This window comes from Epinephelus lanceolatus, chromosome 16 (genome assembly GCF_041903045.1).
Source record: "Epinephelus lanceolatus isolate andai-2023 chromosome 16, ASM4190304v1, whole genome shotgun sequence".
NCBI lineage: Eukaryota > Metazoa > Chordata > Actinopteri > Perciformes > Serranidae > Epinephelus > Epinephelus lanceolatus.
In genome coordinates, this window is record NC_135749.1 from 43068923 (window position 1) to 43095728 (window position 26806).

The 26806-nt window shown below is 41.2% G+C and overlaps 3 protein-coding genes across 6 annotated transcripts in view; all 3 read right to left on the bottom strand.

Moving 5' to 3' along the window:
* sacm1la (SAC1 like phosphatidylinositide phosphatase a) overlaps positions 1-26806 on the bottom strand; it is a 139092-nt gene that overhangs the window by 99568 nt on the left and 12718 nt on the right. The window contains exons 2-4 of one of the 4 annotated variants that reach the window (XM_033637329.2): positions 4325-4410; positions 3967-4017; positions 2622-2719 (exon numbers count right to left, since the gene is read on the bottom strand). The exons of 1 other annotated variant lie outside the window; for it this stretch is intronic. In XM_033637329.2, the coding sequence (XP_033493220.2) occupies positions 2622-2719; positions 3967-4017; positions 4325-4332 (157 nt within the window). In that variant the 5' untranslated portion in view covers positions 4333-4410. The remainder of the gene's footprint in view (positions 1-2621; positions 2720-3966; positions 4018-4324; positions 4411-26806) is intronic. 2 more of the 4 variants (XM_078176122.1, XM_033637331.2) reach the window with 2 other exon arrangements.
* Positions 22008-22832, bottom strand: LOC144467407 (uncharacterized). The gene has a single exon (XM_078175989.1). It carries the CDS (start codon positions 22830-22832, stop codon positions 22008-22010), a length of 825 nt encoding a protein of 274 aa, XP_078032115.1.
* LOC144467408 (uncharacterized) lies at positions 24704-26289 on the bottom strand. The gene is made up of 3 exons (XM_078175990.1): positions 26139-26289; positions 25856-26037; positions 24704-25297 (listed from the first exon to the last, which is right to left on the bottom strand). Exons 1-3 carry the CDS (start codon positions 26287-26289, stop codon positions 24830-24832), a joined length of 801 nt encoding a protein of 266 aa, XP_078032116.1. The 3' UTR covers positions 24704-24829.

Consider the following 26806-nt stretch of genomic DNA (forward strand, 5'->3'; position numbering starts at 1 on the left):
ATAAGCACTTGATTTTCAAAGTTTACAACTGAGGGATTTAACTGGTCTGTACTCTGGCCTTCTGTTCGTAAATAATCCCTATCAAAATTCACATCCAAAAACACTTCCACCATACAATGTTTATCAGAGAACAAGAGATCAAACTCATGAACACAGAAACCACTAGCCTTGCTCCAGACAAATGGAGAACCTATCATATAATCAATTACACTGTCTTCAACCGTGGTTGCCTTCCCAATATTCTTATCATCACCACATCTACCGTTTAATATACAGAATGTAAGATTTCTGCACAACTCTAGCAGTGCACTGCCATAATTACCAACGTCTCTGTGTTCGTCAGTTGATTTCCTTTTTAGTGGAATATTAAACATTTCCAATATCCCCACATGACATTTATTTTCGCCTGAGGTTTTATCTGGATTCCAGTTATCACCATCAGCTTCAACAAAATCGTCCCTTTCTTGGGTGTGGGCATTCATATCGCCACATATTAATAAATAATTACTTTCAGTTCCAATATCAAGAATGATTTGCCCCAGTTCATCAAACATGCCTACGTTGGAATATCTAGTTTTATATGGAGGAATATATACAGCTAAGATTACAAGATCTTTGTCATATTTGAGCAAATGCTTATTTATTTTCAGACATACACATAAGTCACTATTTATCAATTTTTACACACATTTATCAACAATTTTTTTTACTCACAGCAATTATCACTCCACCAGAGCGCCAGTTTGTGTACTTGTGTCTGTTGCTAATGAATATTTGGAAACCCATCCTTTTGAACTTGTCCAGCAACTCCATTGTGTCAGTATCATCAGTTTTTGTCTCACTGAAGCACAATATATCATAGCTTTTACAAGTCTCAACAAAATCAGGAGTCTCTAACTTACTTCGGATCCCACAGACGTTCAGGGTAAGAATCCGCAACCCAGTGTGATGCGCCCTCCTAACACCGGGTGAAGATGCGGTTTCCTCTGTCTGTGCTCCGTATCTGTCCTACACGTCAGTGCCAAAGTCTTTATAATCCACACAGTCATATCCTATCTGGAACAGGTCATCAGGGGTGTGGATTGTAACATATCGGCCGTCAAGTTTACAGATGACTCTGCCTTCCCTGATAAATGTGTGTTGGCATTTCTCCTTAGCATACCAAAAGAGCCTATATCTCAGATGTGTGAGATCATCGCTGATGAAGATACCCCTGTGCTCTTCCTTTTCCCTCAGCGTTGATTTATTCCTCATCAATTCCGCTTTTTTCCTCCTGCTCACGAATCTGACAATTGTAGGTCTGATCTTGCCTTGCTTTTTTGTGCCTCCCAAACGGTGTGCTGTGGAGATGTCCTTTTCGGTAACAGTTGTACCTGCTGCTGCAGCGAGTTGACACACCTTCTCCACAAGTTGGTCCTCCGTCTCTTCATCAGTTTCCTCAATCCTATTGATGCGGACGTTTTCTTTCCGACTGTACTGTTCAAGTTCATCCTCTTTATACCTGCTTTCCAATATGCATTTGTCAAGCTTCTAACAGTCCACCGATTATTCAGGACAATCTAGGCTTCTATGTGCCTGTATTTTATATTAATTTTTATATCAATGAAAAAAAAAATCTGTGTTACTAAATTCTTACATTTTTACATGTATCTCACCATAGCAAGTTGGAAGTAGACATATTCTGCCATATATGAAGAGGGGAGACTCTCTGGAATCTGGCAATATAAGAACCATGATATTGGGACATTCTGTCACTTCCCAGTTGTCCAAAACATGTGGTTTGTGCCAGGCGAACATAATTGCCAGTATTTTTTCATTATTGCAAGAAATTCCCTTGACTCATTCACAAGTCAAAAAATGTGTTTTATTTGAAGGAAACATGCAATATTTACATCTAAGATAATAGAAAAATATATAATATTATTCCTCACTATATGAAGTGACTGATAACAAGATCTGTATAATGGATTGTAAAGAAATTTGTCAGGTTTTTATTTTGTAGACAATTGATCTGTATTTATAGCATGATGGGATGACAGCACAATAATGTGTTGGTATCATTGGAAAGCTCTGGTCCTGCGCTTTCATGTGATATGTGGCATTTCTGTGTGACCCTGCATTCGTGAGTAATCCATCCAAGAGTAATGTGTGTGCAAAGCTGTATGACAGCTTTGTTATACATTATTTTAGTATAACTTTATCATTTTTTTCACTGTGAAAAAACTGGACTACCGACAAGTGCTTGGTCTTGTCGGAAAGCTATGGTTCCGGTTCATAGCTTCTTGCTATGATGAATGGTTGCGGAGAAAATCCATAGAGAAGAACAGGTGTGAATTTGGACGCACCTCTGTCCATAAAAACATATGTTGACTGTTTGTTGAAAACCTGAGGACATGCAGACGGTTTCAAAATGTATTAACCTTTCTTGTTCATTAAGCTTTCCTATAGGATGTATAGTGCAGCGTATGGCAATTGATTGCTGGCTGTAAGGTACTTTTTTCTAATGTATTCTGAGAGTATAAATCTATGGTATGCCTAGCTAATGCGTGTGGAGAGTGAAAACAAAGCTCAACAGCCTGGGGTTCAAAGGTGGTGAGAGTCATTGCACTGTCAAAGACTACCTGTGAGAGTCATCTCATTTGAGACCCTGTCAATTGCCAGCACAGCATCAGCCCCCTCATCGCAGGCCTCAATGAAGAACTTCTCTGGGGTTGTGTGCCTGGAAGAGAACAAGGCAGATACTAAAGTTGAGTTTGTCGTCCCAAGTACTTGCAGCTTGCAAATGTTTAGTTGGGTTCATCAAACAAGCACCACAATGTGCTACAGATGAGGCTTTGGGAGACTAATGTCCTCCTGCTCCAAAACAAAGGTCAGCTGCTTGTGTGGCAGCAGCATTGATGCAAGCAGCATTACATCACACTTCACTGCTTTGCAATACAAAGTTTGACATATAAATCGTTTAACTATTTCTTGGTAGATAAACTCAAGCAACATGGATAACAATATATGAAAATAAATAAAGACAAGAATTCCCTCAGAAATATCCTACAGAGGAGGATACCACTATGAATGGAGCATATAAGTATCATAGACTCTCAAATTGTGGCCTTTATTTATTTACCTCACATGCAGCGGGAACCCAGCCATTACTTGTTATTTTCCATTTTAAAAGTATATTTTCTTATAGTTAGATGTTTCCCTTTTTTATTATCTGTTCCCAATTTAATCTGACTTGATAAATTCCCTATGACGTACATTTCCACTTGGGGTGGGCAATACAAAGAAAATTAGGGTTTCAGTCCAATACCAAGTAATACAGGGTCAGAATACGATTTATGAGATGAACAATCAGTCTGCTGAGGTAACAGCTAATGATGACCAATTACAGTTTGAAAATGTAACATTAATGTAGCATTGGGAGGGTGCTGATGCTGCTTTGAACGCAACTCTCACAAGACAGTGTGAGCTTCAAGATGGCAGTCCCTGGCTGCTAGACTACCCACTAGACAAACTTTTTTCCTTAAACTTTTCTCCCCAGACACAAAACTTTTTTTTACCAATTTTTCTTCATCTGCATTTTCTGCTTTTCACTGGATTTATTATATCAAGCGAACGGACACAGACAACGCAACACCAACCGGCAAATCCACCTCCACTTCCAACAACAAAAGAATTCTACTGGCTTCACTGTCCAACTCAGGTACACCAGAGAGGTACAGAGGTAGGCAACATACTCATCTCCATTGAACATAAACTCTCCAGACTTGACAACAGAATCACACTTACAGAAATACTGCACCGTGAATTCCAAGCACTCTGCCAAAGCCTTGAATACACTCAGGACCAGATTGGCAGACTCATGCAGGAAAACAAGTCACTACAACACACAGTCAACACACTCACCACCCAGCTCACCTCTGCTCACTGTTGTACACAAAGCCATGAGAGAAACAATTCTGGACTTACAAGCAGGCAGCATGAGGGACACTATAGTTTTCACTTGCATTCCAGAACAACCTGCAGACAAATTGGGGAAAGTAATTTAATGACTTCATGACCCAACAACTCAAACTACGTTCACCGTAACACCACCAACAACCATCCCCATCCTTAGAGCTGTGCGATATGACGATATATGTCATGTGACGAGAGAAAAATGTCTATCGTTTCATATTTTGCTCTATCATTTATATTGTTGTGACGCAAATTACACTTTTTACGGCAATATTTTTCATCATTTGGAGTCTGTCCATCTTTTGCATGGATCACACTGATAAATTACTCTTCTTGGCTTTTTAATTCGCAAAGCTTTTACAGCACTTACAGTAACATAACGAGTTTAGTTGTCGTCAGCTCCACCGCTGTCTGTCTCTGCTGTGCTGCACACACTGAGGGCTCAGCCCCACAGCCCTGAGAAAGAACAGAGAAGCAGCGAGACAGCAACAACTTTTTATTCATTGGATTAAAATGTGCTATATCTGGATAGATATCGTTATCGGGATATGAAATGACTTATATCGGGATATGAGATTTTGGTCATATCACCCAGCCCTACATCCAATTGATGCCAAATTTGAAAATTACAAACCAAAACAACTGGTACAATGTCAGGGCAGGCAGCTGATAAGAACGGACTATGGACTCAATGATCACTACCCTGAAGAAATAATACAGCGCCGCAAACAACTTTACACCATCCGAAAACAAATGATGCAACAAGAACAAAAAGCAGTCATCACCATAGACAAACTTCACATAGATGGTAGGGCTGCAACGATTAGTCGACTAATCGATGACTAATCGACTATTAAAATAATCGGTGACTATTTTAGTAGTCGACTAATCAGTTTGAGTCATTTTTCATAGAAAAGTACTATAAAAGTACCCCAAAATACTCTTACTGCAGCTTCTTACGTTCAGATATTGGCAGCTTTACACACTCTCCCGTGACGGTGAACTAAAACCCTTTGGCGTGAGTATGAAACAAGACATTAGATGACGTAATTTTGGGGTTTGGGCGAGACAGACCAACATTTTTCAACATTTTAACACATTTTTCGATTAAATGATTAGTCGACTAATTGAAGAAATAATCGACAGATTAGTCGACAATGAAAATAATCGTTAGTGGCAGCCCTAATAGATGGACAGTTATACTTTGACAAGGACATAACCCCCGGCTCTTGTAAACACTCCTCCACCCCCCTGCAAATGCTTTTTCTCACCAGTTCACCACTCATATTCACGCACTGACTTCTTCCTCACCAGCAATTCAATTATATCTCACATCTCAAACTCAAATATCAACCCCATTATTATCAGTGATCATGCCCCAGTAACATTCACATGGAATACAACCAATTCACATAAACCCAAAACCAGATGGCGCTTAAATACATCCCTCCTTAGAGATCCAGAATTTGACAGTCTCATCAAAAACGAGTGGGCATCCTTCCTTGAATAAATGATCCCCAAAGTCATCTCCATCCGTTCTATGGGAAACAGGTAAAGCAGTCCTCAGAGTAATCATCATTTCACTCTCTGTTTCCAAAAAAAAAAAAAGAACAACAAGAAGAAGCTCAACTGGAATAAAAAAAAAAATCAAACGACTCGAAAAACATCTATTTAAATATTCCAACAGAAGAAGTACAGAATTAACTAGAGAAGCAATTTCTGAAGAAATTGCGGGTGTGAATGCTGCAAGCTGAAGCCACGCTGCAATGCTGCCTTGAATACAATAAAGTTTGAATGATTTGAATGTTTGAAAGTTTGTTGAAAAGCTGACGCCACACTGAATAGCTGCCTTTAATAAAATAAAGTTTGAATGATTTGAATATTTGAATGTTTTACTGAGATTTATGAAATCCAATATGGCCGCCACTTAGTGACGCCACAATATGCAAATTACATGAGTTAATTTACTCCCATCAGATTCCTCTTCCTTTATTTTGAGGACGAGATGACAAAAACAGCACAAAACAAAAGAAATCTACTGTGTAAATATGTTCAAAATGCTGTTTTACTGAGATTTATTAAATCCAATATGGCCGCCACCTAGTGACGCCACAGTATGCAAATTGGATGAGTTAATTTACTCCCATCAGATTCCCCTCCCTTTTTTTGTTTGAATACTTTCAGCATTCACACCCAATAATAATAAGAAAAATAAAGAATTTTGGTAACAGAAGAACATAGGGTTTGAATGCTTCCAGCATTCACACCCAGTAAAGAATTTTGGTAACAGAAGAACATAGGGTTTGAATGCTTTCAGCATTCACACCCAATAAGAAAAATAAAGAATTTTGGTAACAGAAGAACATAGGGTTTGAATGCTTCCAGCATTCACACCCAATAAAGAATTTTGGTAACAGAAGAACATAGGGTTTGAATGCTTCCAGCATACACACCCAATAAGAAAAGTAAAGAATTTTGGTAACAGAAGAACATAGGGTTTGAATGCTTTCAGCATGCACACCCAATAAGAAAAATAAAGAATTTTGGTAACAGAAGAACATCAGGTTTGAATGCTTTCAGCATTCACACCCAATAATAAGAAAAATAAAGAATTTTGGTAACAGAAGAACATAGGGTTTGAATGCTTTCAGCCGGGCTGCAGCCGACCACAACCAACCCCTGACCACCTCGCTTCTCACCCTCAAACAAGCCATGTGTGATGTCAGACTCTCTCATCTTTGACTTCCGGAGACCAGAGAGAAAGACATTTTTAAAACTCGTTGTGTGTTCAGCTCTCAGTAGTTTTGTAGCTTCTAACTGAATCTCTGTGGTTTGGAGTTAAGTTTCTCTCCTGCATCCTGTACTTTAGATATCTGCTTTATTTTACTGTTTATGTTCCCTATCCGCCGTATTAGAAGTTGTGTGAGGTTGCTGCTCGAAATCTCAACATCTCCTCATTTTGGTGCTTCACCATAAAAGTTTATACATAACAAAATAACACGGAACTTTTACTGTTAAGACTCTATAGGAATTAAAATATATTTATCACCGAATTAGCTAAACTTTGTTAGAGACTTTTCTTCGATTGAGACAAGTGTAATAATATGGAGATATATATTAGTAATAATATTAATAGAGTAAAAGCAGAAACAGCCACAGTGAGATGTTGATGAAGAGCTGTAGACAACAGGCTCTTACTGCACCTTTGCAAACAGCTCACCTCCAACAGGTAAACTTCTTTTACCTGCCATGCTGTGGAAAAACGCATGCAGCAAAAATAACAGGTGACTTTAGCCATGGATCAGCTTGCAACTGAACATGTAGCCCACTTAGTAGAAAATACCAGGATATATATTGTGTATCGCCATTCAGCCTGAAAATACCGAGATAAGAATTTTTGTCCATATTGCCCAGCCCTACTATGAGTCACATTCACCCACTGACACACACATTCATACACTGGTGGCCAAGGCTCCCATACAAGGTGCCACCTGCTACTCAATTTTTAACACACTCACAAACCGATGGAACAGCCATCGGGAACAATTTGGGGTTCAGTATCTTACTCAAGGATACTTCGACATGCAGACTGGGGGACAATGACTCAATTCTTAACAGTATTAATCTACCACAACTCAGCAAGGAACAAATTGACACAATTGACTCACAAATAACAGTTTAAGAACTCTCTGGTGCCCTCAAACTCATGCCTAATAATAAATCACCAGGACCCAATGGCTTCCCTGCTGAGTTCTATAAACACTTCTGACCAATTTTAACTCCGCTCTTAAATCCTTGACTAACTGTAAAAAAACAAAATTCAAGAATTCCACCAAACATGAACACAGCCACAATTTCTCTTCTCCTTAAATCCAACAAATACCCAACACAGCCAGCTAGTTACCGTCCCATCTCTCTCCTCAATGTAGGTATCAAAATCATCACTAAAGCACTTGCTCACCGAACACAAAAAAATCATCCCATCCATAATCCACCCAAAGACATTCAATAACACACATAGACTTCTCAATTTAATGGATTATTCATCACAACATCAAGCACAAACCATCATAGCCACAATAGATGCAGAAAAAGCTTTTGACAAAGTTAACTGGTCATGTCTCTTTTCCATATTACGAAAATTTGGCTTTGGGAACTCATTTATTAACTGGGTCAAAATTCTATACACTGCACTTTCAATCAATCAATCAATCAATCAATTTTATTTATAAAGCCCAATATCACAAATCACAATTTGCCTCACAGGGCTTTACAGCATACGACATCCCTCTGTCCTTTGGACCCTCACAGCGGATAAGGAAAAACTCCAAAAAAAAAAAAACCCTTTTAACGGGGGAAAAAAAAACGGTAGAAACCTCAGGAAGAGCAACTGAAGAGGGATCCCTCTTCCAGGACGGACAGACGTGCAATAGATGTTGTACAGAACAGATCCACATAATAAATTAACAGTAATCCGCATGACACAATGAGACAGACAGAGAGAGAGAGAGAGAGAGAGAGAGAGAGAGAGAGAGAGAGAGAGAGAGAGAGAGAGAGACAGACAGACAGAGATGCAGGACAGACGGTAATGACAGTAGCTTACAACAACATTAATGAAAGTAATAATATTATAATTAATAATAATATATTAATATCTGATAGTATACATGTGCGACAATAATCATATGTGTGCAGGGTATATGCAGGAATCAAGCAGGTTTCAATACCTTTTTAAGAATTTTTAAGACCTTCCAAAAAAACCTTAAGACCTCATCGCCACTTCAAGCTGTCGTTAGCAGCAACGCCTCTTTAACTTACTAAACAGTTGTAGTTTGCAATTAAATCTATGGAGCAAAAACATACAACAGAACTCAGATAAGATGAGAAGGAATATATGGAAGCGAATCATGACTAATATTTAAATTAAAATGTATTTGCAGAAATGCTTTTTCATTTTAAGATTGTGGCTGCATTATTTGACTCATAAATAAAGACTGCTCATTCTTTTACTTAATTAAAATGAAAAAGAAAAAGTCATTTGAGATTTAATTTTCAAAATATGCCCCAGCAAATAGATACTAAAATTCAATATGAAATGTAAAATTTGAAAATTAAAATGCATTTACAGAAATGCTTTTTCATTTTAAGAATGTGGCTGCATTATTTGACTCATAAATAAAATTAATCATCAGTCATTCTATTTGCATTTTAATTTTCTTCTTCAAGACTGCTCATTCTTTTACTTAATTAAAATGAAAAAGAAAAAGTCATTTGAGATTTAATTTTCAAAATATGCCCCAGCAAACAGATACCAAAATTCAATTTGAAATGTAAAATTTGAAAATTAAAATGCATTTACAGAAATGCTTTTTCATTTTAAGAATGTGGCTGCATTATTTCACTCATAAATAAAATGAATAATTAATCATCCTATTGCATTTGCATTTTCTTCTTCAAGACTGCACATTTTATGCCATAATCAAAAAGAAAACAAAGAAGACATTGCTATTTCATTTTCGTGGTCTGCCCTGCAAAATAGTGACCATAATTCGAAAATGATTTGGCAATCTGAGCGGCACAGGAGAGTGACGTCAGGAGCCGCTCTTCTTCAGCTGACCATGGTGCTACCCATCTAATACAGTAGGGGGCGGTGTGAACATTTGATATATGGATGCATCACAGATCATGGCGCTCCCTGAGATTGTGCTTTCTAAACATCGTAATTTCCCAAAACTGAATAAATACCACACATAGCAACACAAAACTGCTTTGCTAGCTCAATCATCTTGTAACTAAGATATCTGCTGGAAAAAATAATTTTTTCATGGACTGTTCATTGAGGATACGGAGTTAATACGTCCGCTGACTTGACAGTCATTTAAACTGGTAGCAGGTGCCGTGTCAGTGTTAGGAGGCACTAGGGTTGCTACGGGTTACTTGCACAGCTGTGGGCGTAGGTGGTGATCAGTCACATCTAGGTTAGATAGGGGAGTCACAGTTGATCAGTGTTATGGAATGAGAATCAGGGGAGGCCACACAGTTTTTCAACCATGTCTGTGTGTGTGTCGAGTGAATGGGTTTTCGTTATAATCGTAGTATTTTTGTCCTTTTGCACAAGCTCGTTTTAAGTCTTTTTTACACTCGGCTTTTTGTAGGTGTTTTTAACGTTTTTGTAAGTCAATAAAGTGTTCAAAGTGTACCATGGAGGACCTCGTGTTTGCACACCAACATGAGTTAAAAATGGCTTCGGATTCCCTCAACTGGCATTTTTGTAGTTGGATTGCCGATACACTCAGCTTGAGCTTATACTTTGTAGACATTGTGATTTCCCAAAACTAAATAATAGTCCAGCAACTTTTCCGGAGGAAACCCTGTGACATTGACACGTTAAATAATTTTCATACATACTGTCTTGGTTTGATTCTAACCCATACAATATGGTTGTTGAATATTGAATCTGCTCGTGAAATTAATAAATTATGCACAGTTAAGATTAACTGATATGATATGGAGTATCTATTGACATCAGTGTGTAATAAGCCTGGAGGCCATAGCTAACAAGCCGCAGTCAACAATGACCCTTGTAAACTTGTATACGTTTCATAGATATATTTACACTACTATTAATTCAGCTTTCAGCATGATCTTGATCATGATAGAAATTAAATTGCATCATGCCATCTTGCTGTTCTGCATTAAATTGTTAAGCAAAAAAATATCCATTGATCAAAGGAATTGTTGGACTGTATGTTTATATTATCTATATATATTTAATATCAATAAATCATTGCATACATAAGTAATCATCTTAAATATTTAGGCTAATATAATTTAGATCTGCCCTGTAAAAGTGTGTGTACAGCGCACTGAATGAGTGTTTGGTGCGAAGATGTTATTACCGCTTGTCATAAGAAAACACAATGCGCTCACTTGTAAGGTCCTCTTCACACCTAACACTCATTCAGTGCGCTATACACACACTTTTACAGGGCAGATCTAAATTATACTAGGCAGCTTTGTATGTATGAAAATTATTTAACGTGTCAATATCACAGGGTTTCCCCCGGAAAGGTTGCTGGACTGCGTGGTATTAATTCAGTTTTGGGAAATCACGATGTCTACAAAGTATAAGCTATAAGTACAAGTATAAGCTGCTACCAGTTTAAATGACTGTCAAGTCAGCGGATGTATTAACTCCGCAACTCAATGAACAGTCCATGAAAAAATTATTTTTTCCAGCAGATATCTTAGTTACAAGATGATTGAGCTAGCAAAGCAGTTTTGTGTTGCTATGTGTGGTATTTATTCAGTTTTGGGAAATTACGATGTTTAGAAAGCACAATCTCAGGGAGCGCCATGATCTGTGATGCATCCATATATCAAATGTGCACACCGCCCCCTACTGTATTAGATGGGTAGCACCATGGTCAGCTGAAGAAGAGCGGCTCCTGACGTCACTCTCCTGTGCCGCTCAGATTGCCAAATCATTTTCGAATTATGGTCACTATTTTGCAGGGCAGACCACGAAAATGAAATAGCAATGTCTTCTTTGTTTTCTTTTTGATTATGGCATAAAATGTGCAGTCTTGAAGAAGAAAATGCAAATGCAATAGGATGATTGATTATTCATTTTATTTATGAGTGAAATAATGCAGCCACATTCTTAAAATGAAACAGCATTTCTGTAAATGCATTTTAATTTTCAAATTTTACATTTCAAATTGAATTTTGGTATCTATTTGCTGGGGCATATTTTGAAAATTAAATCTCAAATGACTTTTTCTTTTTCATTTTAATTAAGTAAAAGAATGAGAAGTCTTGAAGAAGAAAATTAAAATGCAAATAGGATGATTGATGATTAATTTTATTTATGAGTCAAATAATGCAGCCACATTCTTAAAATGAAAAAGCATTTCTGTAAATGCATTTTAATTTTCAAATTTTACATTTCATATTGAATTCTGGTATCTATTTGCCGGGGCATATTTTGAAAATTAAATCTCAAATGACTTTTTCTTTTTCATTTTAATTAAGTAAAAGAATGAGCAGTCTTGAAGAAGAAAATGAAAATGCAAATAGGATGATTGATGATGAATTTTATTTATGAGTCAAATAATGGGCTGACCCAAAAAATTCGAAGCTTCAAAGCTTCGTTCAATGGCACGGGATTCGATTGTGGGGAAAAAAAAAAAATCGAATATTCAGCCTTTTTTTTCTCCCGTTTTTTGGGGGGACCTTGAATGCAACACTAATCATGCCGTCCCTTTACGGTTGTTTTTTTTCCCCTTTAGCCATATGTAAACTCAAAGAACAAGAAGCAATGTCTGTTAGGCATATAAGATTTCATGTTCCAGTTCCAGTTTGTGTTTTTATTTGATTGATTGTTTTTGGTTGGTTATTAAAAAAGAAAACATCTCCGACAAGGAAACAGAAAGCCGGACGTGCAATGAATGGAGACCTATTATCCTGCTTGAACACAGACAACTAAATTCTTTCAACAGTGTGACTCAAAATAATGATAAAATAGATTTTATTGATGTAAAATAATATGCTGATGGTGACATTTTCCACTGGTCCGCTGCGCTCTGAGGGCCGAATTCACAAAGAATGAACTGCGGCCGCTGATAGCACCTTGAATTGCACTTCACTTGCACCCGCAGTTTGCTCCGTCTTAACGTCCTATTCACAAAGGATATTGCGCTAATGATATACCAGGGCAAACACGCCCACAAAGTTTGGCAGCTGAGTGCAGTTTGCCCCTGATTTGCCCCTGATTGCAATTAGCCACATGGCAAAGTATAAATGCTGGCTTTGCGCCAAGAACACAGTGGCAGAACAATGGCAGACTTTGTTTGGCAAAGTACTGAATACTGTATACCCTCATGTAGTGATGTCTGCTGGTGAGTCAGTCTAACGGTGTCGGATGGGTTGAGGCTGTGGATTTGACCAAGTTTGACCACTTTATCACTATTCCCTCTCACTTGTAGCTGTTTTTTCGTTATCTTTTGAATTTAATATGAATTATGAAACAGTTTTTGTTCACGTTCGTTTCCCCCGTTTTGTAAAATAAATTATTTAAAGTTGCTTTTGAAGTGCGTGACAGAAGTGCATTTTGAGAACGACCACAGACTGTCACCTGTTCAACGCATCAGTATCTTCGGATGCCATTAAAGTAATAATGATTATAATAACAATGTCAAAATATTATTTACAGACTGATTTAACAGACGATCACTGCTGCCACGATCACCGGAAAGTCTGGGCGAGAGGCTTCCACAGAGGAGCGCCCAGTTTGCACCAGCTTTCTAAAGATGTTACTTACTTCACTCAAACTTCTGTGGCTATTAGCGCTGGTGTTAGTGAATTAGACGTTATTTATCAATGAGGATCAGTTGCATAGAAAGGGGCAATTTTTGCGCCAAATATATGCATATTACCTCATTTAAATACGTGCAAATAATACCAGAGCACCGAGACGCAATCTGCTTGGCAGCAGTTAGTGGAGCATTTCACCCTCTGCGCGTGCTTTGTGAATTAGACGGTATCTGTTTGCTCCATTTTTACCGGTTTAGCGGCCACAAAAGCCATGCAATCCTTTTGTGAATTCGGCCCTGAGTCTGGTGTCAGTGACACATGCTGCTGAGTCGCACATCTGTCTGCTTGCGCTGCAGTGCGCGTCAAGGGTTTTAAATTTTAATGTTAAATCAAAAGTTAAACACTACTTATCAGCAACCAGAAGTGCTTTTCGTTTGTGAATATTTTTATCTTAATTCTAGGGTAGCAAGAAACTACCCTTTCGCCATAATTTTTAAGTTATTAACTTTTTGTCAAAGCTTGAATGCCAAGAAAATTTAATACTTCATAAAATCGCGATTAAGACTTTTTAATACTTTTTAAGGGCCTTAATTTTCCAACATTTGATTTATCAACTTTTAATACTTTTTAAGACCCGGTGGACACCCTGGTGTAAAATAACAGTAGAAGTATGACTAATGATAACAGCAGCAGCAGGAGGCATCTGGCAGGACCACGGCAGCAGCACAACCACACACATCACACTATCCAGGCACCGCTGCAATACGAGTTAACCTGAGAGACAGTGGAGCACAACGGCTCCGGAGAAGAAGCTGAGTTAGTGACATCCAGAATGCATCCAGAATGGCCGAGTTAGCAAGATGCAGTAATAGGACACGAGAGAGAGAGAGAGAGAGAGAGAGAGAAGGAGAGAAGGTGCCCGGTGTATTATAGGGGGTCCTCCGGCAGACTAGGCCTAAGTCAGCCTAACTAGGGGCTGGTACAAGGCAAGCCTGAGCCAGCCCTAACTATAAGCTTTATCAAAGAGGAAAGTCTTTAGTCTAATCTTAAATGTGGAGACAGTGTCTGCCTCCCGGACCACAACAGGAAGATGATTCCACAGGAGAGGAGCCTGATAGCTGAAGGCTCTGGCTCCTGATCTACTTTTGGAGACTTTAGGGACCACAAGTAACCCTGCATTCTCTGAGCGCAGAGTTCTGGTGGGAAAATAAGGCACTATGAGCTCTCTAAGATATGATGGAGCTTGACCATTTAGAGCTTTATAAGTTAACAGTAGGATTTTAAATTCAATTCTGGATTTTACAGGGAGCCAGTGCAGAGAAGCTAAAACAGGAGAAATATGATCACGTTTCTTAGTTCCCGTACACGTGCTGCTGCATTCTGAATTAGCTGGAGAGTTTTTAAGGACTTACTAGAGCTACCAGATAATAGAGAGTTACAGTAATCCAGCCTTGAGGTAACAAAAGCGTGGACCAATTTTTCTGCATCTTTTCAGGTCAGGATAGGCCTAATTTTCGCAATATTACACAGATGAAAAAATGCAGTCTGTGAGGTTTGTTTTAAATGAGAATTAAAAGACAAATCTTGATCAAATGTTACTCTGAGGTTTCTTACGGTAGTGCTAGAGGCCAGAGCAATGCCATCTAGAGAAACTATGTCATCAGATAAAGAGTCTCTGAGTTGTTTGGGGCCAAGAACAATAACTTCAGTTTTGTCTGAAGTTAACATCAGGAAATTGGTGCTCATCCAGGTTTTTATGTCTATAAGGCAATTATGAAGTTTAGTTAATTGATTACTTTCTTCTGGCTTCATAGATAAATACAACTGTGTATCATCCGCATAACAATGGAAATTTACAGAGTGATTTCTAATGATGTTACCTAAAGGAAGCATATATAGAGTAAATAGGATTGGTCCGAGCACAGAACCTTGCGGAACTCCAAAACAAACTTTAGTACGTAAGGATGACTCATTATGAACGTGAACAAACTGAAAATGATCAGATAAATAAGATTTAAACCAGCTTAGTGCAGAACCTTTTAGGCCAATTAAGTGTTCCAGTCTCTGTAGCAGAATTTGATGGTCAATTGTGTCAAATGCCGCACTAAGATCTAATAAAACAAGTACAGAAATCCTGACTGAAATTCCTCAAATAAATTATTATCATGGAGATAATCACACAGCTGGTCTGCGACTACTTTCTCAAGGATCTTTGAAAGAAAGGGAAAATTAGATATTGGTCTATAGTTGGCTAACACCTCCGGATCCAGGGTGGGCTTTTTTAGGAGAGGTTTAATTACAGCTACCTTAAAAGACTGTGGTACATAGCCTGTTAATAAGGATATATTGATCATATCTAATATATGAGTGTTAACTAAAGGAAAGACCTCCTTAAGTAGCCTAGTTGGGATGGGGTCTAAGAGACACGTTGATGATTTAGATGAAGAAATCACTGCGGTCAATTCTTGAAGAGAAATCGGGGAGAAGCAATGTAAATATATATTAGGTCTTACAGCTGTGTTTGAGGTTAGATAGGTACTATCTGAGGACAGGAGGTCATGAATTTTGCCTCTAATAGTTAGAATTTTGTCGTTGAAAAAGCTCATAAAATCATTACTGCTAAGGGCTAAAGGAATACAAGGCTCAATAGAGCTTTGACTCTCAGTCAGCCTGGCTACAGTGCTGAAAAGAAACCTGGGGTTATTCTTGTTTTCTTCTATTAATGCTGAGTAATAGTTTGCTCTGGCATTGCGGAGGCGCTTCTTCTACGTTTTGAGACTGTCTGCCCAGATTAAATGAGATTCTTCCAGTTTGGTTAATCGCCAGTTCCTTTCAAATTTTCGCGATATTTGTTTTAACTTACAGGTTTGAGAGTTATACCAAGGAGCGAACTTTCTATATAAGAGGAGCTACAGAGTCGAGTGTTGTTCGCACCGAGCCTACGGCGCTATCGACAAGATGATCAATTCGGGAGAGGTTAAAGTCGGCATGGGAAACCTCTGTTACTGAAGGACTTGGTATTGAATTTAACGACGGAGTAATCATTTCCTTAAATTTTACGACAGCACTATCTAATAAACATCTAATATAGTAACTGTTGCTGAGTGGCGTGTAATCGAGTAAAAAGAAATCAAAAGTAATCAAATAATGATCCGATAGCAAGGGATTCTGTGGAAAGACTGGGTTATCAATTTCAATTCCATACGTCAGAACTAGATCGAGGGTATGGTTAAAACAGTGAGTGGGTTCATGTACACCCTGACTGAAGCCAATGGAGTCTAATAGTGAGATAAACGTGGTAGCCAGGGAGTCATTATCAACGTCGACATGAATATTAAAACCATCTACAATAATAACTTCATCTGATTTAAGAACTAAACTGGATAAAAACTGAGATTTCAGAAACAAATTCAGAATACGGGCCAGGAGCACGGTACACTGTAACAAATAAAAGTGGCTGCAAGGTTTTTCCAGGTTGGATGTAAAAGTGTTGTGTCTTGTCAAGTATGTTAATTTTATTCATGTTCATGTGTAGTGTTTCATATTTTATGTCATGCCTTAGTTTAGTTTCATGTTTAGTCCTTTGTTGTCATGAGCACTTGTCATGAGCACTTTATGTTAAGTTAAAATCACTCATGTCCAGTCTTGTCGTGCACTTCCTGTTTTATTTTGTACTCACCTTTTCCCTCTTTTTTCAGACCCTGACTTCCTCCCTTTGCGTGATTTTCCCGCCATTGTGATTGTCTACCCTGCCCCTGATTGGTTTCACCTGTGTTCCCCTACCTCATGTATAAATAGTCCTTGTCTCCCTTTGTCTTGTTGCCAGTACGTCTTGTTCAGACTGTGTGATGCCAGGTTTTCATGTTATAAGGTTTGATTCTAAGTTGTGATATTTTTTTGATCCTCATTGTGAGTGTTTGGTTTTGAACTTTGTATATCCTCCTTGAGAGCGCCTTTTGTTTAAATTGATTTTGCCAAGTAAAATACTTTTGTTAAACCTACTGCGAGTCGTGCATTTGAGTCCACCAGTTTCGTGTCTGAGGTTGTTACAGAACGAACTGGCTAAGTATGGACTCAGCCGACCCGAAGAAACTCCAAACCGCCCTCTCTGCACAGGGCTCCAAGATCCATCAGCACGAGACACAGCTGAGCACAATCGGCCATGGCATGAAGGACCTCACAGAGCGTCAGGAGGAGTTTCAAGCCTCAGTCACCTCCCAAGTAAACCACCTGGCAGTGCAACTAGGAATCATGCTGCTCCATTGTCTCTGCGTTTGGCCTCACCGGAAAAGTTTTCGGGGGACTCAGGTGACTGTAGAACTTTCTGAGTCCAGTGTGACCTGCACTTCAGGCACAACCCGGCAGCTTTTGTGTCAGACCAGGCTAAAGTGGCGTTTATTGTGTCCCATTTAACTGGCAGAGCCGCTGCTTGGGCCACTGCTGAATGGTCCAGAGACTCTAACATCTGCCAGTCACTCAGTTTTCCAAGATACCATGAGCAAAATATTTGATCACACCTCACCTGCCAGAGAAGCCTCTTGGGCCCACATGCAGATCAAGCAGCGCCAACGTCAAGTAGTCGATTATGCCATTGAGTTCCGCACTGTAGCCACAGATAGCGGGTGGAACACACCAGCTTTAATAGACGCTTTTATGAATGGACTCTCGGAACCCATTAAAGATCATTTAGCACCCTTAGAGCTCTCCCAGGATCTAGAAGCCATCATAGCCACGTCAATTCGTGTGGACAACAGGCTCCAAGAGAGGGAGAGAGAGCGGCGTCAGACTGCAGTTCCTCTTCCCAGTCACCAGGGGTACACTCCGGGGATCCAACCTAACCTTCAAGGACTTCTCCGTTCCCCACGTCGGCAGGTTCCAGGAAGACAGCACCACCACGTGCATCAGAGGAGCCAATGCAGCTGGGGAGGACCAAGATCTCTCCAGAGGAGAGACAGCACCATCTGCAGGAGGGGTGCTGCTTCTACTGCGGACAGCTGGGCCACCAACTTGCCACCTGTCCGGGAAAAGATCGAGCTCACCAGCCATGAGGAGGGCGCTGGTGAGCAGGTTTGCTTCGGCCTTTCTTCCTCGATCACTGACCCAGGTAAAACTTTCCATAAATAACCAGACTGTGACTCAGGGGGTGTTAATTGACTCTGGGGCAGACGAAAGTCTCATGGACTGGAATCTAGCCCGACAAAACCAGGTTAAGACTGTTCCACTAACCCATCCTGTTAATGCGAGTGCCTTGGATGGTCGTTTATTGTTTAAAGTGACTCACTATACTGAACCTATTCAGGTAACATTAAATGACAACCACACAGAGATCATGCAGTTTCATTTGTTTGACTCAGCGCAGCATCCGCTGATTTTGGGGTTTCCATGGCTGAAAAGACACAACCCTCACATTGATTGGCGCTCAGGCAAAATTAAGGGGTGGGGAGAAGAGTGTGAACACTGTAAAACTAATCATGTGACACGGAAAGACATCTCTGAGGCTCCAATGACTGAACTAAGCTCAGGCAACGACTCTGACTACCCAGACTTATCGAATGTACCCTCATGTTATCATGACTTAAGAGAAGTCTTTAACAAGGCGAAAGCCATGTCACTCCCTCCTCATCAACCTTTTGACTGTGCCATTGACCTGCTACCTGGCGCGCCCATCCCCAAGGGGCGCCTCTACTCCATCTCTGGGCCGGAGACGAGTACATCACCTCATCACTGAAGGCTGGAATAATCCGTCCGTCCTCCTCTCCAGCTGGTGCAGGCTTCTTTTTTGTGGGTAAGAAGGATGGCTCTCTCAGGCCATGCATTGACTATAGCCCCTTAAATGACATTATGGTAAAGAACCGTTACCCACTCCCGTTAATCTCCTCTGCCTTTGAACAGCTCCAAACTGCCAGAGTCTTCACCAAGCTAGATCTCAGAAATGCGCCTGTCTGTTGCGTAAGTTGACTACTGCAGAAAAAAATTATGATGTGGGGAACAAAGAACTGTTGGCTGTCAAGGCAGCGCTTGAAGAGTGATGGCAGAGCAACCTTTTTTTGTGTGGACAGACCATAAGAACTTGGAATACATCAGGAAAGCTGAGACTCAATTCCCGTCAGGCCAGATGGACCCTGTTCTTTAACAGGTTCAACTTCACGCTATCTTTTCGACCAGGCTCACAAAATACTAAACCAGATGCTCTGTCCCACCTTTATGACCCTGAACCTATTGCCAAAGAACCTGAATCAATCCTTCCATTCAACTGTGTGGTTGGAGCGGTTTCATGGCAGATAGAATCTGATGTGAAGCAGGCAAATGTTGTGACTCCAGCACCTAGTGGGTGTCCACATAACCGTTTGTTTGTTCCTGTGTCATTACACTCCAAGGTAATCCACTGGGCTCACACATCCATGCTCACATGCTATCCAGGTGTCAAGTGAACCATGTACGTGATCAAGCAGTGGTTCTGGTGGCCAGCCATGGAGAAGGCGGTCTCCGAGTACGTGTCGGCCTGTCCAGTATGTGCCCGAAATAAGACCTTGCCTCGGGCCCAAATGGGCCTGCTTCACCCGCTGCCTGTTCCTCAACGGCCATGGTCCCACATCTCCGTGGACTTTGTGACCGGACTGCCACTTTCAAGAGGTAACACGACCATCCTGACGGTGGTTGACCACTTCTCTAAAATGGTGCATTTCATTCCCCTTGCCAAGTTACCCTCTGCTGAAGAGACAGCAGAGGTCATGATGAATCATGTCTTCAGGATCCATGGTTTCCCCAGTGATATTGTTTCAGACAGAGGACCACAGTTTGTCTCACGTTTTTGGAAGGAGTTTTGCCAGCTCCTCGGCGCCACCGTCAGCATGTCCTCCGGCTACCACCCGCAGTCCAATGGTCAGACTGAACGCCTCAACCAGGAGCTCGAGACCTGCCTCCGATGTCTCGTCTCCCAGAACCAGGCCACCTGGAGTGACCACCTCACCTGGGTGGAATACGCCCACAATACTCTTCCCTCAGCTGCCACAGCCCTCTCACCCTTCCAGTGCGCCAATGGCTACCAGCCTCCCCTGTTCCCGGCCAATGAGAAGGAGGTCACGGTCCCCTCGGCTCACGCCATGGTCAGACGCTGTCACCAGATTTGGGCCGGTGCTCGGCGGGTACTCTTCCGGAGCTCGGCCATGTTATCAGGTTTGATTCTAAGTTGTGATATTTTTTTGATCCTCATTGTGAGTGTTTTGTTTTGAACTTTGTATATCCTCCTTGAGAGCACCTTTTGTTTAAATTGATTTTGCCAAGTAAAATACTTTTGTTAAACCTACTGCGAGTTGTGCATTTGAGTCCACCAGTTTCGTGTCTGAGGTCATTACAAAAAGACTAAGAACGAGGCTTTCAAATGAATTATAATCTAGTTTAGGTTTAGGGCTTATTAACAGACTAAAGTTAAAAATGGCTGCAACTCCCCCTCCTTGGCCGCTGCCTCGAGGAATGTGGGTATTATTATGACTGGGAGGAGTGGATTCATTTAGACTAACATATTCATCTGGACACAGCCAGGTTTCGGTGAGACTGAGTAAATCAATATGATTATCTGAAATTAATTTGTTTACTAACTAGGGTTGGGACTCGTTAGGATTTTAACGATTCCGATTCTTTACCGATTCCTTCTTAACGGTCCGATTTCTTTCCGATTCCTACATTATATTCATTATACTTGCTATACTTAAACAAGTATATAATAAACACAAATGCAATCATACAAATACAAAAACTTTATTCTAACTGTTGCACAGTATAATTAGATGAAAATACACATTTGTGTGTGGTGTGTATTTCAGATTTAGAGCTTGTATCATCTCCCTGAGAATATATAACAACAAAAAGTGATTCTCTACAGTAACACTATTACCTCAACTTAACCACAGCAATGTAATAAAAAATACTTATATGCATTCATGCTTGGCCACTGTTATTTACGTGACAACACCTGAACATAACACACACAGACACACTGGCTGTTTGTTTCTACCGCTCCCCTCGCTGGAAGCAGACCTCCCGCCGCCCGCCTCCGCCTTGATTAAACGCTGAAAATAAAATAAAACAGGGAGACAGGTGTCTCCTATTTTATCTTATTTTGTAATATGTCTCCCCTCCCCTCGCTGGAAGCGTCGGACCTCCTGCCTCCCGCTCCCGTCTCAAACATGGAGGTCTCCCTCTCCGAAGCACCAACGGCGCATGCCCAGCCTGTTAAATAGCCTGTAACCATGACAACTGTGTGACACAAACTCAGTGCTTTAGTGATTACATAATGTCGGGCTCGGACAGAAATATGCGGCCCATGCCGCACTCTAATGGAAATGCACGTGACAATCTAGGAACCATTTGCAGGAACCGTTACGCCAAATGTGATGGAACTGGTTCTGGACCTGGAACTTTGGACCCGGTTCCGAAAAAGAACCGGATCCGGATCCCAACCCTATTACTAACACTGCTTTAGATGATAGAGACCTGATATTTAACAGTGCGCATTTAATTCTCCTGTTTTGTCTTTCTGTCACAGAAGAGGTTTTAATTTTTATGAGGTTGTTATGCACAACTCCTCTTTGTTGAATTTTAGATTTAGATAATTTAGGTGGTTGGGGGACAGACACCGTTTGTATAAAACTATTAAAACTATGGGTGGGTAATTGCACTAGAAGCTCAGAGAAGCGTATAGGACTACGACTCTGAGTCCTGATCTCAACTCTGGGTTGTCAGGGATTTGAATTACTAATAAAATTTGCCAGGTTCCTAGAAATGAGAGCAGCTCCATCCAAAGTGGGATGAATGCCGTCTCTCCTAATAAGACCAGGTTTTCCCCAGAAAGTTTGCCAATTATTAATGAAACCCACATTGTTTGCTGGACACCACCTGGACAGCCAGCGATTAAATGATGACATGCAGCTAAACATGTCATCAGTGGTCAGATTTGGGAGGGTTCCAGAGAAAACTACGGAGTCCGACATCATTTTTGCGTATTCACACGAGGCAATATTAATTTTAGTGACCTCCGATTGGCGTAACCGGGTGTCATTGCCGCCGACGTGAATAACAATCTTACTGAATCTACATTTAGCTTTAGCCGGCAGTTTTAAATTTGATTCAGTGTCACCCGCTCTGGCCCCAGGGATACATTCGACTATGGCCGCTGGTGTTGCTAACTTCAGGTTCCTCAAAATAGAGCTGCCAATAACCAGAGTTTTATCCTCAGCGGGTGTGTCGCTGAGTGGGGAAAAGCGGTTGGAAACGTGAACAGGCTGGTGGTGAGCTGTGGGCTTCGGCTTGGAGCTGTGCCTCTGGCAAACAGTTACCCAACCTCCTGGCTGAACGGGTGTTACCGGAGGACCGCTAGCAGTGGCTATGCTATGTGGCTCCGTACCGGCTACAGGGGGCTGGCTAACTACCGCAGCTACTGAAAGGTTTTCCATGGTGCGGAGCTGCGCTTCTAATTCACTAAGCCTCGCCTCCAACGCAGCAAATAAGCTACACTTGTTACAATTACCACTGTCGCTAAAGGAGGCAGAGGCATAGCTAAACATTTGGCACACCAAGCAAGAAAGAGCAGAGGGAGAAGCCATCGCTAACTGTAAAGCTAATGTAGCTACCAAGGCTAGTAACATGCAAACAACAGCTAAGAGATTAGCAGGGAAGTCGTAAAAAGGAGGAGAGCTATAAGTGCTTAAACAGAACTAGTGTGGGTTAAGACTTGAAGTAGATGTTAAAGCAACTGAAGTGAGAAAGCAGAAAGCAGGCTAGTAGAATTCACTAGAGCAGTATAAAGACGCTGTCACAGAAACACTGGAAATGACACAACTCGCTTACCGCAATACTTTCAGCCACTGTAATCACCAAATAGCAAACTCCGGGGCTGCCGAGTGAGGCTGGCTGCAAAACTGAGCAAATCCCCATCCCCATGTTAAAATGCCCAACTTAATGTTTACAGACTGGTTCAAATAATGATTTGGGCCTCTATGTCTTATTTCATCATTCATGACAACTTAAAGTCAGGGACACACCAAGCCGACGGCAAAAGAACTAGCGGCGAAGAAGCCGACGAAGCCGACTGTTCCGTCGTCTACGTCGCCTCACGTCGCCCTGTGTCAGTACATTTGAACACACTGCACAGACGACATCCGACGGCCAACCAGCCAACAGCCAGTTCTGCGCATGTGTGAGAGGAAATAACTCGGGAAACCGGAAGTCCAACAAATGCATGAAATATAAACAAAGAAGCTAGCGGTTGCTTAGCATTTTCACGCCACTCTCGCTCGCCACAGACGGTTTCGTGTAGCTGATAAAATGTCTGATAAGTTTCAAATGGCACTGGCACTGTCAGCCCTTGGTCTTTTGCTTGTGGAAGAAGAGAGGAAGACGCGGAGAGGAAAAATAAGGAGAAACCGCATGAAATGGGTGAAATCATGGATACTGCAGCGACAGGCTCAAGGGGCTTTCCCGAACCTGTGTCGAGAGCTGGAGACAAATGAAACCTCCGATTTTAAAAATTTCGCTCGGCTCTTTCCTGTCCAGTTTCATGTGTTGAAGGAACTTGTCAGTCTGATCATCCAGAGGCAGAACACCAACTACCGGGATTGTATCTCTGTTGGTGAGCGGCTGATGATTACACTGCGCTTCTTGGCAACAGGTATGCAAGCTAAAGGTGTCACAATATTAACAGTATATAGGCTATATATATATATAAATATATAGATATAGATAGATAGATATGGCAATCCGTTGCCGTCTGATTTATGTTTGTCTCATACAATTTGCAAATTTTCCGGGATGCCCATTTCCCTGATATAAAAACATTGACATAAATAAAATCCCTGAAATTGGGTGAGAATGATTGTCAAAATAATATATGCACCTTGCACTTCACAAATAGTGAAATACTTACTTATTACTACTAGAAATATAATATTGTTGATGATTTACAATTTCAAAATGTGTTTCATCTGTTTACACCAGATATGAATAGTTCTGGATGAATAAATGATTCTTGTTGTGGTACTCCAAGTCCTTTCAGTATCAGTATTTAAAACTGTGGCTGTATTTAATCAGAAACAATTCATTCAAAACTGTCTTTCAATCTTTGTTTGTATGTTCAAATATCTACAGTCATACACAAGTTGAGTAGAATAATTACTGTATGGGTGTAGGGACAGCTGTGAATGAGCTATGCCGTTACTTCATGTCTGATATCGGTGCAGTGCCTTTTCAGTGGGGCAAAATATAGGAAATGTGTATGCCTATTGATTGTATGATATTGTAGTGTCTGACTGACAAGAAAACAACTTGGCTGTGTGTTTCAGGTCTATGGCTGTAGTCTAAAAATACACAATGAAGTTATTTTGGATGATACATTCTTGTCTGGAGTTTAATCTATTGAAAGTACACTCTCACAAAGTCATTGAAAGTCAAAGTGTTTTATTACCAAATGTGCAGGACAATGAAATGCTTATAAATGTAACAGTCAACTGCATAGCACAGCTCTAAAAGGAACTATTTACATCTGTTAGAGATTCCGCATCCAACATTACAGATTGCAGAACTGTCTGTCAGAGGTTTCTGATGCCAGGTTCTGGTCCACCGAATACTTGAATTGGCAGTTGTCCACATCGTGCTGGAAATATGGCAGTAAATGTGGGGGCAACTTCCGCATTCTGCGCTCAATGTTCTTGCAGTAGGCATGGATGGCATCATTGCTCTCATCCTGAGAAGCTAACTTCTCCAGGGTTTGACCAATGGTGCGCATCAACTGAGATGACTCCTCACTGGTGGACTCGTCCAGCATCTTCCTGCTACGATTCACCCGAGGCCTCGGAGTGCTTGACTGGCTGGAGGTGCTTGGCAGTGGGTCCTCTCTGGTGGGTGTAGGTGCGGACTCTGCTCCACAGATGGTGGATTCTGCTAGGGGAGTGCTGGGTCTGTGTTCAGCAAAGGAGCAGGGCTCCTCTGAGGTGCTGGTCCAGTCTGAGGGTGTCTCAGAATCAGCTGAAGGTTTCTTATAAAAACAAAAAATAAATTATATTAATATAGAGTGAATAAAGAGTGAAACCAAGTTATTGTACAAAAGGATACATGTGAAAAGAGGGGTACAAACTAGGGCTGCTCGATTATGGCAAAAATCACAATCACGATTATTTTGGTCAATATTGAGATCACCATAATTTAACACGATTACTTTTTGACTCTTATTATGCATCCAGGTGTTTCCCCTGCAGGCTCCACTTCACTCAGCTGCCCGCTGCTTCTTCCCACTTTAATCTAAATAACAGCCTCACAGCTAGCCCGGCTCTCAACGAAGCGCTGGGCAAGCGGGTTGGATACAAACAGCTAGCTAACTCACAGCTAGCCCCGGCTCTCAACGGAGAGAGCCCCGCTAGCCTCACAGCTAGCCCGGCTCTCAACAGAGCGCTGGGCTAGCTGTGAGGCTAGCGGGGCGTTAGCCGCAGCACGACCGGAGGGAAACACAGCAAGTTAGTCTCCGGCCCTCCGTTTAAATGACAGAAGAAAGAAACAATGTTTTCTTTTTACTCAACAAACAAAAGGGTTTAGTTACCACGATAGTTAGGTTGGAGGAGGTTTCATTCCTTTTTGTGTAGGGCTCCAAAAACTGCAGCCGGGTCAGTATCCACTGCTGCCTGCCAGTCTTCTGTGCTCCCACACTCCCCGAGGGTGCAAGTTTCTTGTACCGGGTATAGTGGGTTCGCAGAGATTCCCACCTCTTCCTGAGCTCTTTCTCTGACAAACAAAAAGAAAGAACTTATTCATCGTGCGTGAGCTAGCAAACAATTACGAACAGTTCCTGCTAAAGACCTCAATGGCCAGAAAGAAAATCTTACCCGATATAACAAGCTTATTTTCAACCTCACGCCAGAGCTCCCTTTTCACCACTCGGTTGGCATAGTGTTCTGCTGTGATGTCGTACAGAGCTGGCCTCTCCTTAATCATTGTGATCAGCTGGTCTTCAGTGTCGTCATTCCAGATGGCCATGGCGTTGTGGAAATATTCACGAAAGTTCAGATGAAATGTAGATCAAAAATAAGCCTTCTGTGTGTGCCCTCTGGACTTTATCGTTTGTTTTCTTTCGTCACTTCCGTTTCTGTTCTTGTGCACTTATTCGCTAAGCTGAACAGCCAATCAGAGTGATCTCTCACCGACAAGCCCCGCCGCTGATTCAACAGCCCTATTGACTTTGTCGTTTGCTTTCTTTCGTCATTTCCGTTTCTCTTCTTGTGCACTGATTCGCTAAACTGAACAGCCAGTCAGAGTGATCTCTTTCACCGACTAGTTCCGCCGCCGATTCAACATGCTCAATCAGCCAAAAAGCCGCCGATGCCGACGTGGAAGTGCAGACGATGCGGGACACACCGCAAAAACTAGGCCGACAGACGCTCACCGACGGCCCGGCAGCCAACCGTCGGCTTGGTGTGTCAGGGCCTTTACAGGGGGTGAATTTTTTTTTTTTTTTATAACGATCCCGTTTAAATGTTATTAAGGCTTAAAGTTC

Excerpts from the sequence above, each read along its gene's own strand:
- LOC144467407 (XM_078175989.1), bottom strand. The coding sequence starts at position 22,832 with ATGTTTAGCTATGCCTCTGCCTCCTTTAGCGACAGTGGTAATTGTAAC.
- LOC144467408 (XM_078175990.1), bottom strand. The coding sequence starts at position 26,289 with ATGGCCATCTGGAATGACGACACTGAAGACCAGCTGATCACAATGATT. Across the intron at positions 26,038-26,138 it reads AAATAAGCTTGTTATATCGG|AGAAAGAGCTCAGGAAGAGG; the intron begins GTAAGATTTTCT and ends TTTGTTTGTCAG. Across the intron at positions 25,298-25,855 it reads CCTCCAACCTAACTATCGTG|AAACCTTCAGCTGATTCTGA; the intron begins GTAACTAAACCC and ends TGTTTTTATAAG.